This window comes from Balaenoptera ricei, chromosome 19, assembly GCF_028023285.1.
Source record: "Balaenoptera ricei isolate mBalRic1 chromosome 19, mBalRic1.hap2, whole genome shotgun sequence".
Lineage (NCBI taxonomy): Eukaryota > Metazoa > Chordata > Mammalia > Artiodactyla > Balaenopteridae > Balaenoptera > Balaenoptera ricei.
This window is the reverse complement of record NC_082657.1, coordinates 57295376-57310617: the sequence shown is the minus strand read 5'-3', so window position 1 is coordinate 57310617 and position 15242 is coordinate 57295376. Positions and strand designations below refer to the sequence as shown.

General features: G+C 51.9%; 1 protein-coding gene across 7 annotated transcripts in view; it reads right to left on the bottom strand.

The window, feature by feature from the left end:
• Positions 1-15242, bottom strand: part of PLCG2 (phospholipase C gamma 2) — a 202115-nt gene that overhangs the window by 22249 nt on the left and 164624 nt on the right. For all 7 annotated transcript variants that reach the window (XM_059903784.1, XM_059903783.1, XM_059903787.1 and 4 more), the window contains 8 exons: positions 14288-14384; positions 12876-12942; positions 11065-11222; positions 6415-6517; positions 4706-4915; positions 3112-3257; positions 2088-2202; positions 989-1156 (listed from right to left, as the gene is read on the bottom strand). In XM_059903784.1, the coding sequence (XP_059759767.1) occupies positions 989-1156; positions 2088-2202; positions 3112-3257; positions 4706-4915; positions 6415-6517; positions 11065-11222; positions 12876-12942; positions 14288-14384 (1064 nt within the window). The remainder of the gene's footprint in view (positions 1-988; positions 1157-2087; positions 2203-3111; positions 3258-4705; positions 4916-6414; positions 6518-11064; positions 11223-12875; positions 12943-14287; positions 14385-15242) is intronic.

Here is a 15242-nt window from a genome sequence, read left to right as displayed (position 1 = left end):
CCTGTTTAATCTACTCATTCGCTTAGGAATTTGCTTCCTCGATAGGATGGGCAGCCTAGGTCTCACTCGGCTTTCTCCGGGTGCCCTCTGAGGAGCTGGCTAAAGATGCAGATTCCTGGGCCCCCCAGCCCCAGACTGGCTGAACGAGAACACTCCTCTGGGATGGGCCTGCATTTCTAACTGGAGCACCCTCACACACATGTCTAGTTGTAGAAATGATTAGGTGTATATGAGATAAATTTAGGGACTATCTGGTATGTTCCAAGTTTAGAAAAAATTTTTAAAAAAATAGGAAACAGAACCCAAGGTTTCCAAACAACATCAAGAGAAAAGACTATCTTTGTATACAACTCACTGAAATGAGAGTGATCTTTTGCTCTCGAAAAATGATCCTTGGAAAATAGGGGAACAGTGACCTCATGAAGAATTTGGAAGGCTCAGTGACTGGGGTCTCTCAGAAATACAGGGCCCTTCTCAAAGCATGAAGGGGTTTTGTGTTTTGCTCAGCATGGAAAGGAATCACAAGAAGAAGTGAATCAACCATCCCAACCTCATAGAAGAGGAAGGTGATGCTCGGACAGCCCAGGTGACTTGCCCAGGGTGACGCGGGGAAACGCGGGCCTAAGACTGTAGTTCCGGGTCTCTTCCTTCCCCGGGAGCACCTTACCAGCCCCTGAACCTGCCTGAGGAGAGGCCAACAGCTTCTAACCTTCCAAAACGAAATCAAACTACAGTGCCGGGTAGACCGTCAACTAATAATCCAGTTTTGGATGCAGAAGCCCCACTGTGACCGGCCCAGCATCCCATCCTGCCGCTTTCCACGGTCCCTGTCCCAGCTCACGGGAACTCCCACGAGATCAGCTGTCCAACCTACCCACAATTTAATAAAAGCCAGGAAAAAGGCTTTTTTCATTCCTTTCAAAGCCAGCAGCCCAGACCCAAAAGGATGCCAATCCAAGCCAAACATTATCATTAAAACGGGTCTTACCTGATTTGATTCCTTTAATGGGGAAAGTGGCATGCGCGAGAAAGTTGGGATCGCTGAACATATCTTCCTCGTAAACCACAAAGCGTAGAAACGCGAGGTTTGGGTCATAAATTTCAAACGTCACCTTCTCCTGTGTTGGAGCCCAAACAGGGCTTAGGCCGTTGTCATCTGGAAGGAGATCCAAGCTCACTCAGAGGCCCCATTCATCCTGCCCCCTCTTGGTTACACCATCTCTACATCTGCTGGCTTTGAATCTCCGTAGCAACAGTGTAAATACACATCTAGGCCAGGATCTAAGAAATAATTTTTTTCCAATGGCATCGCAGGCCTGGCCCTCAGTAAGCAGGGGGGAGGCGACCACTGCCCCTTATAGATCTCCCACCTCAACTCCCTGGGATTGGGGGGTGGACAACAGCGCAGGAACAGGCAGGTCTGGACGAGAGAAAAGGAGACATGGGAGCCACATCCCTCGTCTGATGGGGGAGGTGGGTTAGGCGCTCTGAAGAGACAGTGGGGTCTGGAGTTGCCAGGGGAGAACCAGCCTCAGGGAATAAGGTAAATAGTTAACTTCCACCCTCCACAAAGGCCAGTTTCACTCGTCAGCACGTGAGCTGTTCATCGGGCTACCTTCTACCAGGGGCAGTGGTCCCAAGCCTTAAAAGGCCCACAGTTCAGTTTTTTCCAGGCTTCAAATGGCAGAACAAGCATTCTCTGGGCTTCCCTGCCCTCTGGGTTAAGATCACCCAGCTTGGGCTGCAGCCTTTTGGGTCAGGTCAGCCACATCCTCTCTTAGCCTTGGACGCAGTAGGTAAGCAGGGGGGCGCTGATGCACAGAGGGGGTGATACCCCAGAGTGATGGGGAGCTGGAGCCTGGCCTCCCACTGTGAGTTACAGGCTGAGAAACATGGCAGTGGGTCCAAGTCCAACTCTTTCATCACGTGGCCCTTTGTTTCCCCTCTCCGAGCTGCCCATGGCAGGCAAGGGGGATGAAGGGAAAGACCTGGACACCAGTGCGTTACCGAATCCCCGATGACTAGCATCCCCAACCTGTGATTCAACTCGCCTGAAGTTTAAGTGAAGAAAGGACCCAGCAACTTACTCACAACTGTTGTTTTGAACTTGTTGTTGTCATATTCGGCACCGCATATTTCCACCTCCACAAAGGGACATGCAATACTTCGTCCAGGTTTGGGGAGATGACGAGCCCCCAGAACCTAGGACACCAAAAGCAAGTATTGGAACTCTCCTGGCTCCATCCTGGGCAGAGCCAACAAGTTCCACGTGGTGGGTTCTCATTTCTTCACTGGTGAAGTACTAGACCCTCCTACAGTGGACACCCCTACTGCTTCCCTTTTGTGGATGAGGAAATAGGGGTGGAGATTCCCACAGCTGTTAAGGATGAGCTGGGATGGGAGCCCCAGTGCCAAGAGACTCAACAGGTGGACCTCACCTGCACACAGAAACGCATACGCCCAGGCCCAGGTAGGCACCTACAGAGATGGAGTTCAGTCACTCAATTTCCCAGCCCCTCCCAGGAAAGGATGGGGGAGAATGTGGAATTCTTTTTGTAATAGGCCTTTTTTTTAATCTGTAAGAACTTTGGTTACATATGCTTCAGTTTCTCTTCCTTAATCTTATGAGAAATGCAGTTCATTTCCCTACCTTGCATCATTTCTCAAACGGGAGAAAACAAAAACTCTAACAAAGAGACAACACCTTCTCTGAAAGTTGGACCAGTTCAAAAAAGCTTTCACCCCTCAAAGTGGCCACGGTGGGGACAAGCTCTCTCCTCCACAAAGACCAGAGAGCCACTCCTCACATGTTTGATTCCCTTTTTCTGACCAGACACTGACCTCACAGGGACCCTGGTGAACCCAGCCAGAGACGGATTCATAGCTCGCCCCCGCAAACAAGGGGAGGTGACCAAGCTGGACCTGGGAAGATGCCCTTCCCTCCCCTCTTCCCCTGCAATGACCGTGGCGGGCACTGCAATTAAGATCCTGAACCGTGTCTGGGTGTTGACGGTTTAAACCAGGAGACTGGCATCGCTAGGCAGTGGGCTGGGCCATCCCCACGCTGCACAGCCCCGGCCCCCTGCGTGAGGAAGGAGGGCTGGGCCTTACCTTGACCGTCAGAGTCATCAGGATCTTCCTCTGGGACTCGGGCGGCATGGGGTCGTACTTCTCCGCCCTCATGCTCTCGGGCTGCAGGACGTAGCCAGTCCGCCCGTTGAGGGAAAACAGGGCGTGATTCATCTGCAGGTACTTATCTGGGGAGGAAGGATAACTGCTGATGAAAGTGAGGCAAGCAAAGGGGCCCCAAGGTGCTGGGTAGGGGATGATTTATACCTTTTTCCGAAAATAATTTGAGGCAGCTGTTAAAATAGGTATCAGACTCAAAAATATGGGTTTAAAAAAATCCATTAAAAACCAATGTTACTGGAAGAAAATATGAGATTAAAAAAATCTCAGACTGGGACAGCTTTCCAAGTAAGATACAAAATCCAGAACGTATTCAAAGCTAAAAATTGCCACATAAAAGTTGATGTGCTGTAGAAAAATCAATTTAACTCAACTAGACAGGTAAATATCTATATATAAATTTAACCTATTAAGAAATCTGATAAATGTGTGCTGTGAAAACCTAAACCCCCTTAGAAAAACTGGGTAAGAAGCATGAATAAAGTCTGCAGAAAAGAAAACACAAATGCTTCTTAAGTACATGGAAACGTGGTTAATGTTACTCATAAAAAGAGAAGTTACCAGTAAGGGAAGCTGTGACTACAATGTAACATTAGTCAGTTTTCACCTATCGAAGACTGAAAAGTTTTGCTAAAACTAAGTGGGTGAACTTTTGCCAAAAAGGGTATAAACATCTCGCCCGCAGTTCCCACGGAGGGCAGGGTTGCTAAGTGTCTTCGCTCAGACACTCCTGGATACAGGTGTTCAGTGGTTTTCCTCAGGGCCAAGTTGATCAAAGGTGTTTGATCCACCCTGCACTTCTGAGAATTCTGCCCCACAGATGTGCTCCCATATCTGAAGTGACGCTCACGTACGGTTACAGGGGGCAGTGCCGTCTGTAATAGCAAATGAAGGGAAATAACCTAAACGTGCCTCAGCAGGGGATCAGTTGAAGACCGTATGGTTCTGCTCAGCGGAATCCTATGCAGGCACAAAAATACAAAGGAGGCTACTGATAAACAGGTCCTCCAAAGAGGCTTTAAACAACCACCAACGTGCAAAGCACCGTGATTAATGCCACCCGTTGCATAAAGAAGTTGTGCATGTTGGCTTTTCCCAGCATGTGATTATCTCCAGAAGACAGCCTGAGCAGCAAGCCCTCAGAGAAGGATGGGCCCGGAGAGGGGACCGGAAGACAGCCACTGAACACCTGAATCCATCCGCCTGAAGCTCAATTCCCAGACTTTTAAATTACGTGAGTGGATGCATTTCCTTTCTCTCTTAAACCGGGCTGACTCCGCGTCTGTCACTTGCCATCACGGAGCCCGTCACACAAGCACCTGGCATGCCCAGTGGTCCCCTTCATCACTCTGTTCAAGGGGATGGGCCTCGCGCTAGCATGCTGGCTGAACTCCGACAATTCCTAAGACAAACTACGCGCTCTGGCCACCACATCACACCGGTGGCCCCAGCAGACTGCGCCTGGGATAATGCTCCGTCATCTCAGATTTATTGGCCACAATCAGCCCCCTTTTACCTGGAGTCTGGAAATTGAGCGCCACCATCTGGGAGCCACACAGCCAGAGGCGGAAGGGGTCGTAGTTGGACGAGTCCACCCGCTGTCCCTTGGGGTAAACGCGGGTCAGGCCCTTTTGATTGTATTTCAAGAGATCATTGGGTTTCTGTCTGACGACGCTGTCAGCCTTTGTCTCCACGAAGGAGCGGATTTCTCGGAAGTCGGGGTTTTCTGCACAAAGAGAGGGAGTCGCATTTATTCTGTCTCGCACATTTTCTTAATGCCTAATGTACTGGCGGGATGTGCAGGTCGTAAAATGAAACCAGGAATCTCTCTCAGATGAGACATTCAAGTGGTTATGACGATACTGCCATAAGTGGTTCTGCTGTGGGCTCTTGCCCTCCGGCGGGGGGGGGGGGGGGTCCCAGATTTTAACAGGGAGCCCAGTGTTCCCACAGCCTTTTAGTCTAGGATTATTGTAATTTACTTTTTGTTTGGAACTACCAGCAGCCTTGTACAAGAAACCACAAGAGCGGTACAGTTACAGAAAGGGGTGGGGGACATGGGATCAGCAGGGAGGAGGAGATCTGAGGAGTGCAAGGTGCAGACATCGGATCCGGCTTCCTCATCAAAGGTGTCGCAGGCACAAGATGAGTGAACCCAGCATCTTGGTGGAGGGAGAATCGAATGCCAGCAGGAAGGGATGTGACGGGAGAGGGGATGCCTGCGTGGGTGAGGGGACGATGAACGGGAGGAGACATATAGGAAAACGCACACAATTCTTCGCTGCTTCACATCCAGCTGTGGTAGGAGAGCTCTTAACACTCTGAGCATGGCCAAGTCTGGTTCAGAGCTATGACATCTTTCCCTGCATGTGGAGGTACCCAGGGACCAGCCTCCCAGTGACCATTAATGCTGAGGTTTAGTACTGCTTCTCTGGTCCTCTGCCTTGGAATTACAGATTCTTGAGATCAGAGACAGGAGTTGCTCAAAAGGAGGAAGAAAATATGAACAGGACCGTTATTAGATGAAAGAACTTGCTACTTTGGAGGATTTGGTAGGAGATCCATTTTTGAATCCTTCTGCAGCAGGCCAAATAATGGCCCCCAAGGATATCTAGGTCCTGGTCTCTGGAACCTGTGACTGTGTTCCTTATATAGGAAAGGGACTTCGCAGATTGATTAAATTGAAGGGCTTGAAAGGGGGAGATTATCTGGCCCTAAATGAAACCACAGAGTCCTTATAATTGAGAGGTAGAGGGGGATTTGAATACGTAGAAGAGAAGGTAATATGACCACAAAGGTAGAGACTGGAGTGACATGGTCACAAGCCAAGGAATGCCAGCAACCATCAGAGCTGCAAGAGGCAAGGAACAGATCCTCCTCTGGAGGGAGTGGGGCCCTGCTGACACCTTGATTTCAGCTCAGTGATACTGATTTTGGACCTCGGCCTCCACGACTGTGAGAGAACAAATACATGTTGTTTCAGCCACCAAGTTCATAGTAACTTGTTACAGCAGCAGAAAAACTAATCCACCCTTTAAGAGGGTTTGCCTTCTGAAGATACCAGAAGGGCCTGTTTCACCAGCATCCTCGCCCTGAGGACAAACTGAAGGGGAGGTTCCCACTTAGCACAGTTAAGACGAGTAGGAACGGTTTTCACAGCGCCAGACTCAAATGGAATCAAGAGTTTTCACCAAGGTTGGGGGGCAGAGTGATGGCAGACGGTACCTAGGTTGTCCTTGGTCTTGCTGGTTGGTTTGCAGTAGACGACCAGGTCCGAGAGCTCGATGGCGATGGACTGGTTCTTCTCCCAGTACTTCATGTTGTTCTCCTGTGTGGAGCCAACCTTGAGTTTCAGCCCTCAAGCCGGCACCTGAGAAATCCCAACCTCCCAGCACCTGGCAGGCGTTTTCCTCCTCTGGGTCCCCCCTTCTCTCCTCTTGGCCCTCACACATGCTCACATCTTAAATGTGGTGGAAAGTTCTCCTTTCCCCTGCCCGTCCTCTTACTTTGGAAATTCTCCACCAAGCTGTCTCCACCCAGGATCGGTGTCTAGCTCAGTCTCTGACCACAACCCTCAAGGATACAGGGGAACGAGGGCTCTTGTTTGTCACCACCCCTCTCTCAACCCTTGGCCCGCCACCCTATCCCTCCTCCTGAAACCGCGCTGTTACAGTTCATCAGATTCTAGCTCTCCAAGCCCAGGGCCTCTCTAGGCCGTGGGCTCCTTGCGCTCACTCGCCGTCCCCCGCACCCCACCTCCCTGCAACGTGCACCTCTCTGTGCAGAGGACTCTCCACGGCCCGGGCCACACACCAAGGACTTGGGAGCCACTCGCCCTCGGAGGACCCACGGTCAAATCCCTCTCCAGGTAAGGATGGGCTCTCACTCCACTCCAAACCAGGCAACCCTCTCTGGCCTCACCAACTTCTGACCCGTCCTCCCATCGGCCAAGCGGGGGAACCCTAAAGAGAACATCGTACGCAGATGATAACGTTCACCATCTGGGAGGCTGCTTGGCTTCAGGCAGTGCACACTAAGTGCCTGATGGATGTCACACCTCAGCCCACCCATCCCTGGGAGGTAGAATTTATCTCCATTCTTCCACGACATTACAGCACACACACAGGTTGAGTAGCTTACCCCGGGCTCCACCGCAGGCCGAGACCAGACGCTTAAGCAGTCGGCCTCACCTGTGTTACCTCTCTGCTTCGCCCCCTCTACCCCCTCAGCCACCAGGTACTGGAGGAGGCCCGTCTGAAAGGCCCCCAGGCTCACCTCCCAGGTCCCTCTGAACCACAGCAGCGACATCCTGGCTCCTCCTCCTGCCGCCCCCACCCTCCTCCCTCCTCCCTCCTCCCGCCTCTGCAGGTCCCTCGGATCCCTTTTCCTTCTGGACCCCGCCCCAATCACTCCTTCCCCAGGACGCCTTCCTGGATGACTCTGTCCAAGCCTGGGAAAGAGATGCTGCATCCCTCAAACCTTCCGGAATGCCCACTGCCTCACCCGGTCTTGGCCTTGCACTGTCTCTCGTCCCACTATCCTACGCTGGTGCCTTTCAACACTAGTGTCCAGCCCTGTGTCCACACTGAGACACGTCCCTTGGGAGCAGGACCCTGCAGGTGGTGAGTCTTCTGGTGACAGGCGGTGATTTGGTGACCGGAGCATCACAGTGGTTACAACCGTGGGGACTGGACTCAGAGACGGGTTTGAAAGTTGGCCTGATTTGCTGGCTCCGCTAACGGGGCAAGTCACCTAGCCTCTCTGTGCCTCAGTTTCCTCAACTGTATGATGAGGCTAACTTGAATACCTAACCTCCTGGAGCTATTGTGAGAGTGAAATAAGGAGGCCTCTGCCCTCGCCGATCATGTGGCAAACAAGGGGTGTGACACGGATTGCCCCAGAAATGCCTTTCCGGGCCGAGGACAAGAGCATCCACTTTTTAAGCAAGCAGGCGAGGGCACCCGATTTCTTCTGTAAGAATGCCTCCACCCCATGACTGCTGACAAAAATCCTGGGGCCCAAGTGGACCCTGGCAATGACCAGCAGACAAGCTTTTTACATGAGCTCTGGCAGCAGCCACATCACCAGGGAAGGTCTGAACGTGAAATCTGCCCTAGTTCATCGAAACACACCCAGTTTTCACCAGTCCTTCCCACACGCCCTGAATGTTCCTGGGCACAAAGCAAGCCATAGCAGCAAGGCTCAAAGGGCTGGTGTGGGTGGGATGGGCACGGAGCAAGAGACAAAGAAGGTGTCAGCCAGATAGTCTACGGCCAGATGCTGTCAGGGAGACTGAAGCCTTAGCTAAGCTCAAACCTCAGGTGTTCTTTCCTAATCCTTATGTCAGTTTGGCTTTGTCCTCTTAGTACACGATTTTCCCTGCACGTCATTTGGGGAGAGGAAACCCTAGCAACAACACAGCTCACTTCTAAGGACAATACGCCCGCCTGAAGTCAGGGTGGGTTGAGCCAAGCCACAGCTGTGTCAGTGTGGGCCTCTGGCCTCCCCAAGCACAGAGCCACGATGGGTTATGGGGCATCACTCTTTTTCTCAACCTCAGCAGAAAACAGTATCAGTTCAAGATGAAATACCAGTTGCTACTGCAAAATTGTAGAACAGTTACTCTCCAGACCCACAGACTTTGCCCATAGGCCATCTCAGTGTTTGGAATCACAACACACTTCATTGGTCAGGCTTTGCAAACTCACTAACTAGATGGATCTTAGTGACTGGTCTTTGGCCACTTGACTGAAAGAAGCCAGAGATTATGTAAAATTACAGAGCCCTGAGCAGGCTCCTAGGGCCTCGGTGAGCAGCTCCTGGCAGTGAGCTGAGAGCACACCTCGTGTTGCCTTCCCAGTGGCAGGATGGATCCACCTTCCTCGTTCCCACACCGGCAAGCCCTACAGCTGGTTGTGTTTAGAGTGGAACCTTTGTCAATTCTGCTGACTCCTGTTTTGTTTTTTTAACATTCATATGAAATGTGATAAGACTAAGCAGATGTAAAAGCTAATTAAAAAGGAATGTAGATCCAAGGCAGAGAACAGCAGCCTTGAAGAGCTAGGCTTAGTTTCAGAAACCGTCATGTGCTGGGGAATGAGGGGGACAAGCTTCAGGTGAAGTCACATTTTCCTCCATTAGGAGAAACGGAGAGAGCCAGGAAGCGCCAGGCAGAGGTTGTCAGCGGCGTGCCCCTTCCCTCCGAGCCCCACACTCAGATGGGGCTTGAGTGCCTGGGAATAAAGTACAGGGGACGGTGGCTAAAGGCTTCCTCCCCACTACTGTTTTTCTCCATTCTCAGCTAGACGGGCCTAGAATCCCAAATACTAGAATATGCTCAGGACAGTCACGTGCTGGCAAATGGTGCCATACAGATCATGACGACAACCACTCAACTGACAATGAAAACACACCTAGAAGAAGATAGGAGGAAATTAGCTTTCAAATGAACCCCAGGAGAGTGGCAACCCCCTGCGCCTCAGAGCTGTACTGCATTGGAGGCACCAAGGGCAGATGAGATGGCCCCATGGGGGAAAGTGGGAAGAGCCTTGTTGGCCACAAGCTCGTGGTCCATCCCAAGTCACTGATGTGACTGATGTGATGATGTGACAGGTCTTGCAAAGAATAAGGACCCATATGTAGGGCCTCTGACTGGATTCTGGGACGGGGGAAAGACGGCAGGCCCTGCCAGGGAGGGTGCCCATCTGAACAGCCCTCTGCACAAAGTCTTCTAAAGAAGAGGACTTCACTCCAGGGTGTTGAAAGGATGAGTCAAGGGGCCTCTGGTGACCAGAGACTGGCCAAGTTGCAAAGTCCCCTACAGGGGGAAGAAAAGATCAAGCCAAGTACACTGAAGGAGGGAGACTCATCAATTATAACCAGAGATCAGAGGGATCCAAGAGGTCCTGAGAAAGATTTAAAATCAGTCCTTTGGGTCAAGATTGGCCATAGAAGCAACTGGGTACGTGGGAAACCCTAGAATTTCTTCCCAGTTCCATGGCCACAAGAAAGAGCAGACAGCACCTTGCTCCGTCATCCAAGACACAGCAACACTTCCCCATGTCCTCCTGGCATGAAGACAACGTGATGATTAAATCCTGTGCTGACCTGAGCCCTTGCCGTGTGTCAGGCTCCGGGCCAGCACTTTCTATGCATCATCTCCTATCATCTTGTGACTTAGGTATCTGGCTCCTCATTTTACTGACAAAGAAACTGACAAAGGCCCAGAGAGGTGTGGTTACCTGCCCAGAGTCCAACCCTGCCAGGATGCAAATTCCAGTTGGCTTAATTCTAAACCTCCCGTTCTTACCTAGAACCCCGCCCTTTTCAAAAGACCTCCAGACAAACCCTAATGCTCCGTTGAGGATGAACCCTCAAAAGCTCATTCCCATGAGTGGGAGTGGAAGTTCCCCCCACAAGGATACAAACTTCTGGAAGGAAAGGGCTGTGTCTTGTCGATTACAGTATGCCCAGGGCCCTTCCCAGTCCAGAGAGGGGAGCTCAGTGAACGTGCGCTGGAAGGATCCAGGCTGCTTTGAACAGTATTTAGAAACAAGAAAACATTCCAAATGAGGAAGGCAAAACTTTCTTGTTAAGACACACAGGGCCCAACAGGCCCCAAACATCAAGGGTCACTGCACACACCGTGAGCCGTCAAAGGTTCAAACCAGACCCAGCTCCGCAGGTGGACCTCCAGTACCCGTTTCCTCTCCGCAGTGCTCCTGTGGTCTGAACTGCCCCCCCCGCTCTGCCCCCTGAACTCTGTGGGGCCGCTGGGCCTGCTCCTCCGGCAGCCCAGACCCACCCCACCTCAGCAGAGTACCACAAGCCTGAGAATACCAGGCCCCCCTGAGCCCAGGTGAGCGAAAGGCTTACCTTGGTGTCGATCTTCCAGGTGATCTCGCGGATGCTCTGGAACCACTCAAACAGTTCCTCCACCTTGTCTGTGGCAAACTCCACCGGAGGGTCGCCCTGCTTCTTGGGCTCCAAGATAAAGACGAAAGGCTTCTGGTTCTTCCCCTGTGGGGCTTTTACTTTGGGAAAGGGTAACAAAAGGCCGGATCAGCCTGTTAGAAAGCCAAAGAAGACCAGACTTCCACCTCCCCAGGCCACTTCTCTTATGACCCCAACCCAGCCATCACTGTCAAAGTCAGCACTGACTGGGACATCTACCTCGTATCAGGTAGCGGTCGATGTCTTAATGCGCAGTTCCTGTGAATGTGACCTTATTTGGAAATGGGGTCTGTGCAGATGTACGTAAGGATCTCAGGATGAGATCATTCCTGCATTTTGGGTAGACCCTAAATCTAGGAACCAGTGTCCTTCATCAGAGAAAGGAGAGGGAATTTGAGGCAGAGACACAGGGGCGTTAGTTGGCCATTGAAGATGGAGGCAGAGATTGGAGTGATGAGCTTAAGCCATGGACCGCCAGCAGCCACGAGCAGCTAGGCATGGAATAGGTTCTCTCTGCAGGGAGAGTATTTTCTAGAAAGAGAAAATGAAGGCTACGAGAGGAGAAATTATCGGCCAAATGATATCATCAGCAAAGATCTCTGGGCTCTCACGTGCCAGGCACTGCTCTGTATCTTATTTAAGTCTAATCACAGCTTTTTGGGGTGCTACTCCTGTTCTGCCCATTTCACAGGAGGGGGAACGGAGACTTGTTGAGGCAGAGTAACCCATGGAAGGTCACAGAGCTGGTAGTGGCAAAGCTGAGGCTCAAGTCAGACCTGACTCCAAGCTCCCTCCTCATCACCCTGAGCCACGTGCCTGTGCAAATTCAGCGCAGGATGATACAAAGGGTGACAGCAGGGAGGGCACGAGCCCCCAGTGCCCCAGACCCAGCTTGTCTGATAACTCGCAGTGGAAGCTCCAGCAGCTTCTGTGGTCACTACGGGGCTTGGTTTTCTCATCTGTGAACTGGAACTGGAACCAAGAATCCTTCGCCCACCTGCCTAGGCTAGTGGACTGACGGACTGCAGGGGGCACGGAGGCTGGCTACGGAAACACGGGCTGCTCAGAGAAGAAAGGTGCTCTGCCTTCTTGCCCAGAAAGTCTCTCCTCACTGCCTTCAGCTCCTTCGTCTGGAAGCTGCTATATGCTCACTTAAAAGGCCCAGGAAGCACCATGCAAATCACACCCCTGCCACCACAGTTGAGGCTGTGGGTTCCCTCCTGCACCAGACTCTGAGGGGGAGGCCAAGTTTCCTGACGCCCAGCTGAGCTGCCAGGAAGCTGCAGCTCTGAGAGGGGAAATGACAGGCCCAGGGTCTCGCAGCAACTGAGAGGCAGAGCTGGGCTAAGAAGCAGACACCCCCAACTCTATGCTCCACTGCAGGCCAGCCAACATCTCAGCTCCTCCTAGAAAAGCATGGGAGACGCAGGCAGACCCCTGCAATGAGGACGATGATGTTGGGAATAACCACAGCCAACATTAGTCCAGCACTTAATATATACGCACCAGGGTATATAATAACACCAGATTATAGCGCTTTACGGATGTTAACAGCACAGCAATCAAGATGTAAGATGACAGTCACTGACCAGCTTGGCCCAATACTCAGCTTCAGCATCCAAGTCGAAGCCAGAAGGACCCAGGACAGCTGACCCCCTGTGTGGGGCGGTCCTGAGGCCAGGCTTGGGGGAGATTTGGGTGGGAATCTGGGCTGAGACCATGTGTGCACATACCAACATTATAGGTGTTGAGATCCAGTATTCCTCTGCAAAGAGACCCTAAGGGATTGTCTTCAATAATCTGTGAAGAAACAAGACATAACTCACGTTCATCTTAAAGGGAATAATGAAAAGATAACCAGTTTCCAAAGCACACCGTTTAGCAGAGGCACTGCCTGTGGAACTGTTTAAAATGCATTTTCATTACAGGCTACGTCCACGGGGAGAGAGCTAAATAATGAAGCATGTTGCTGATGGGGACCCAGCAGCGAGCAGGTGCTGGCAGGTTCAGCGTTTCATTTTCCAATCTGTAAAAAGGCGCCTTGTGAATTCCAGAGCAGGTTTCAAAGCATTTCCACGGATCTGGTTTCAGAAACACCCTAGACCCTTTTTCTTCTGACATTATTAGGAAATGGGACTGGCCTCCTTTCCAGGCCCAGCTCAAGAACCTTTTGTGGCTCCCTGTGTCCTATGGGAGCAACACCTAAGCTCTGCAGTCTGGCCTCAAGGCTTTCCGGGCCCTGCTCAGTCTTCCAGCTCTTCCTCTCGCTGCACGTTTGAACCATCCCAGGGGTCAGGTGAGGTGGGGAGTTTCCTGGTCTCGGGAAAGCTGGAAGAACTGTGTATCTGCCCATCACGTGTACTACCCCACCGCTCCCCCAGGCTAATGCCGACTGTGCGGGTAAAGGGCAATTCGGGATGGACACGGCTGGGGAGCGGGGGGGGGGGGGGGGGGGGGGGGCGTTCAGATCTCTGCCTCAGGCCGAGCGCAATGAACAAAACTGTGTTTCCACCACCACACCTTTGCTTAGGCTGTACCTCCCACCTGCAGTTCCCTTCTGCTGGTCTCTGGCTGCTGAACTCTAACTTGACTTTTAACACTCAAAGGCCTCTTCCTCCATGCAGCCTTCCTAAAGTGCCCCGAGTCTCATAGAAGAAAGTCTAAGATTCCAGCCTTGGAGCACTGCTGTCACACTGGAAGTAGCTGCTCTTCGGGCCTTCTGAGCAAGAGGCAGCGGGGAACAGAAACCAGGTTTGCAATGTTACCAGGAGGGCCTCGACTCCCCTCTCCCTTGGGCCGACCTGCTTACACCAAGCACGTTCTGAACGTCAGGCTGGCCAAACGAAATGTTTCATTCGCAAGCCGCTTTAAGCAAAGGACATGGCCGTGGCCGTTTTCACTGCGGAGGGAATTCTGCATATGCAAAGCCTTCCAGCCCAGCACAGCCTGATTTAAACCTGTCTTGTCACAGTGACCTTCACCCACAACTCGAGAGACAGTCCCAATTTCCCCGTCACTCTGCTGTCCCTCTCCGGGAGCTCCTTGGGGAACACAGGACAATGTGTACAAAATGTGGAGCTCGCTCAGTGGACCCCCCAGAACAGGATGGGCGGGTCCCTCCCTGTGATGAACGATGGAGACTCACCTGCTTTTCCAGCTCCTCCCCATCAGCTGTTGAAATGTCTTCAACGTAATTGGACGGGAAGTACTGCTGGATTCTGGTTCCGTAGTCTCCTTTCCACCTACAGGGAAACACAGAGGGGATCAGAGGGCCTCGGCCAAGCGGTGTTAATGATCCTCACTGCTCACTAGCCCCCAGCCGATGGGGGAGGGGGAAGGCGGCAAGTGACGGAGTGGCCGGAGGAGGGGGTCGTGATCTGTGACAGCGGAGCCTATCAAATGGATCCTCTGCTTTTTTTTTTTTTTTTTTTTTTTTTTTTTTTTTAATCAGCAGTGAGTGCTGGGGGTCACGTCCTCCCCTTACCATGATCCTAGTGTTTGGTCAAAGCCACCAAAAGTCAAAAGTTTCAGTACTTTAAGTGGATATCAGACGCCATACAAGACGAAAGCTCAGCTCTAACAGAGGCCCAGCCCCCGTTTCAGGGAGGGCTGTGAATTTAGAGACGGGTGGGATAAGGAAGGTTCTGGAGCCAGACGGCCTGGAATCAAACCCAGTTCCACCACCAGCTACGAGGTGCTCTGTGCCTCAGACCCTCCATCTGTACCTGGGGATCATCCCAGTGCCTCCCTCAGAGGATTTTATTGGGACTATATGAGTTAACATACACTACAAGCTTCGAGTAGCACCTAGTACATATTAAGTGACCAACGGTGTTGGTTCTTGTCACTCAGCTAAAATCGTGCCCCCCACCCCTGACCTTCCCACCTCTGTAGCAACACTAATAACATGAGACATAATCAACTTTTGTACGTGTCTTGACTCAACCAAACTGGCGGCACCTCCAAGATGTCCCCCCGGGTCCGGTGCCTGGACATGCAGGGCTCCTCCTCCAACCCCTCTTGTGGGCCACTTTCTGCAGCCAGGGGGCTCCTTCCAGAATGCACCTCTGACCCCACCATACCAATAGCTCCCGAGGCCT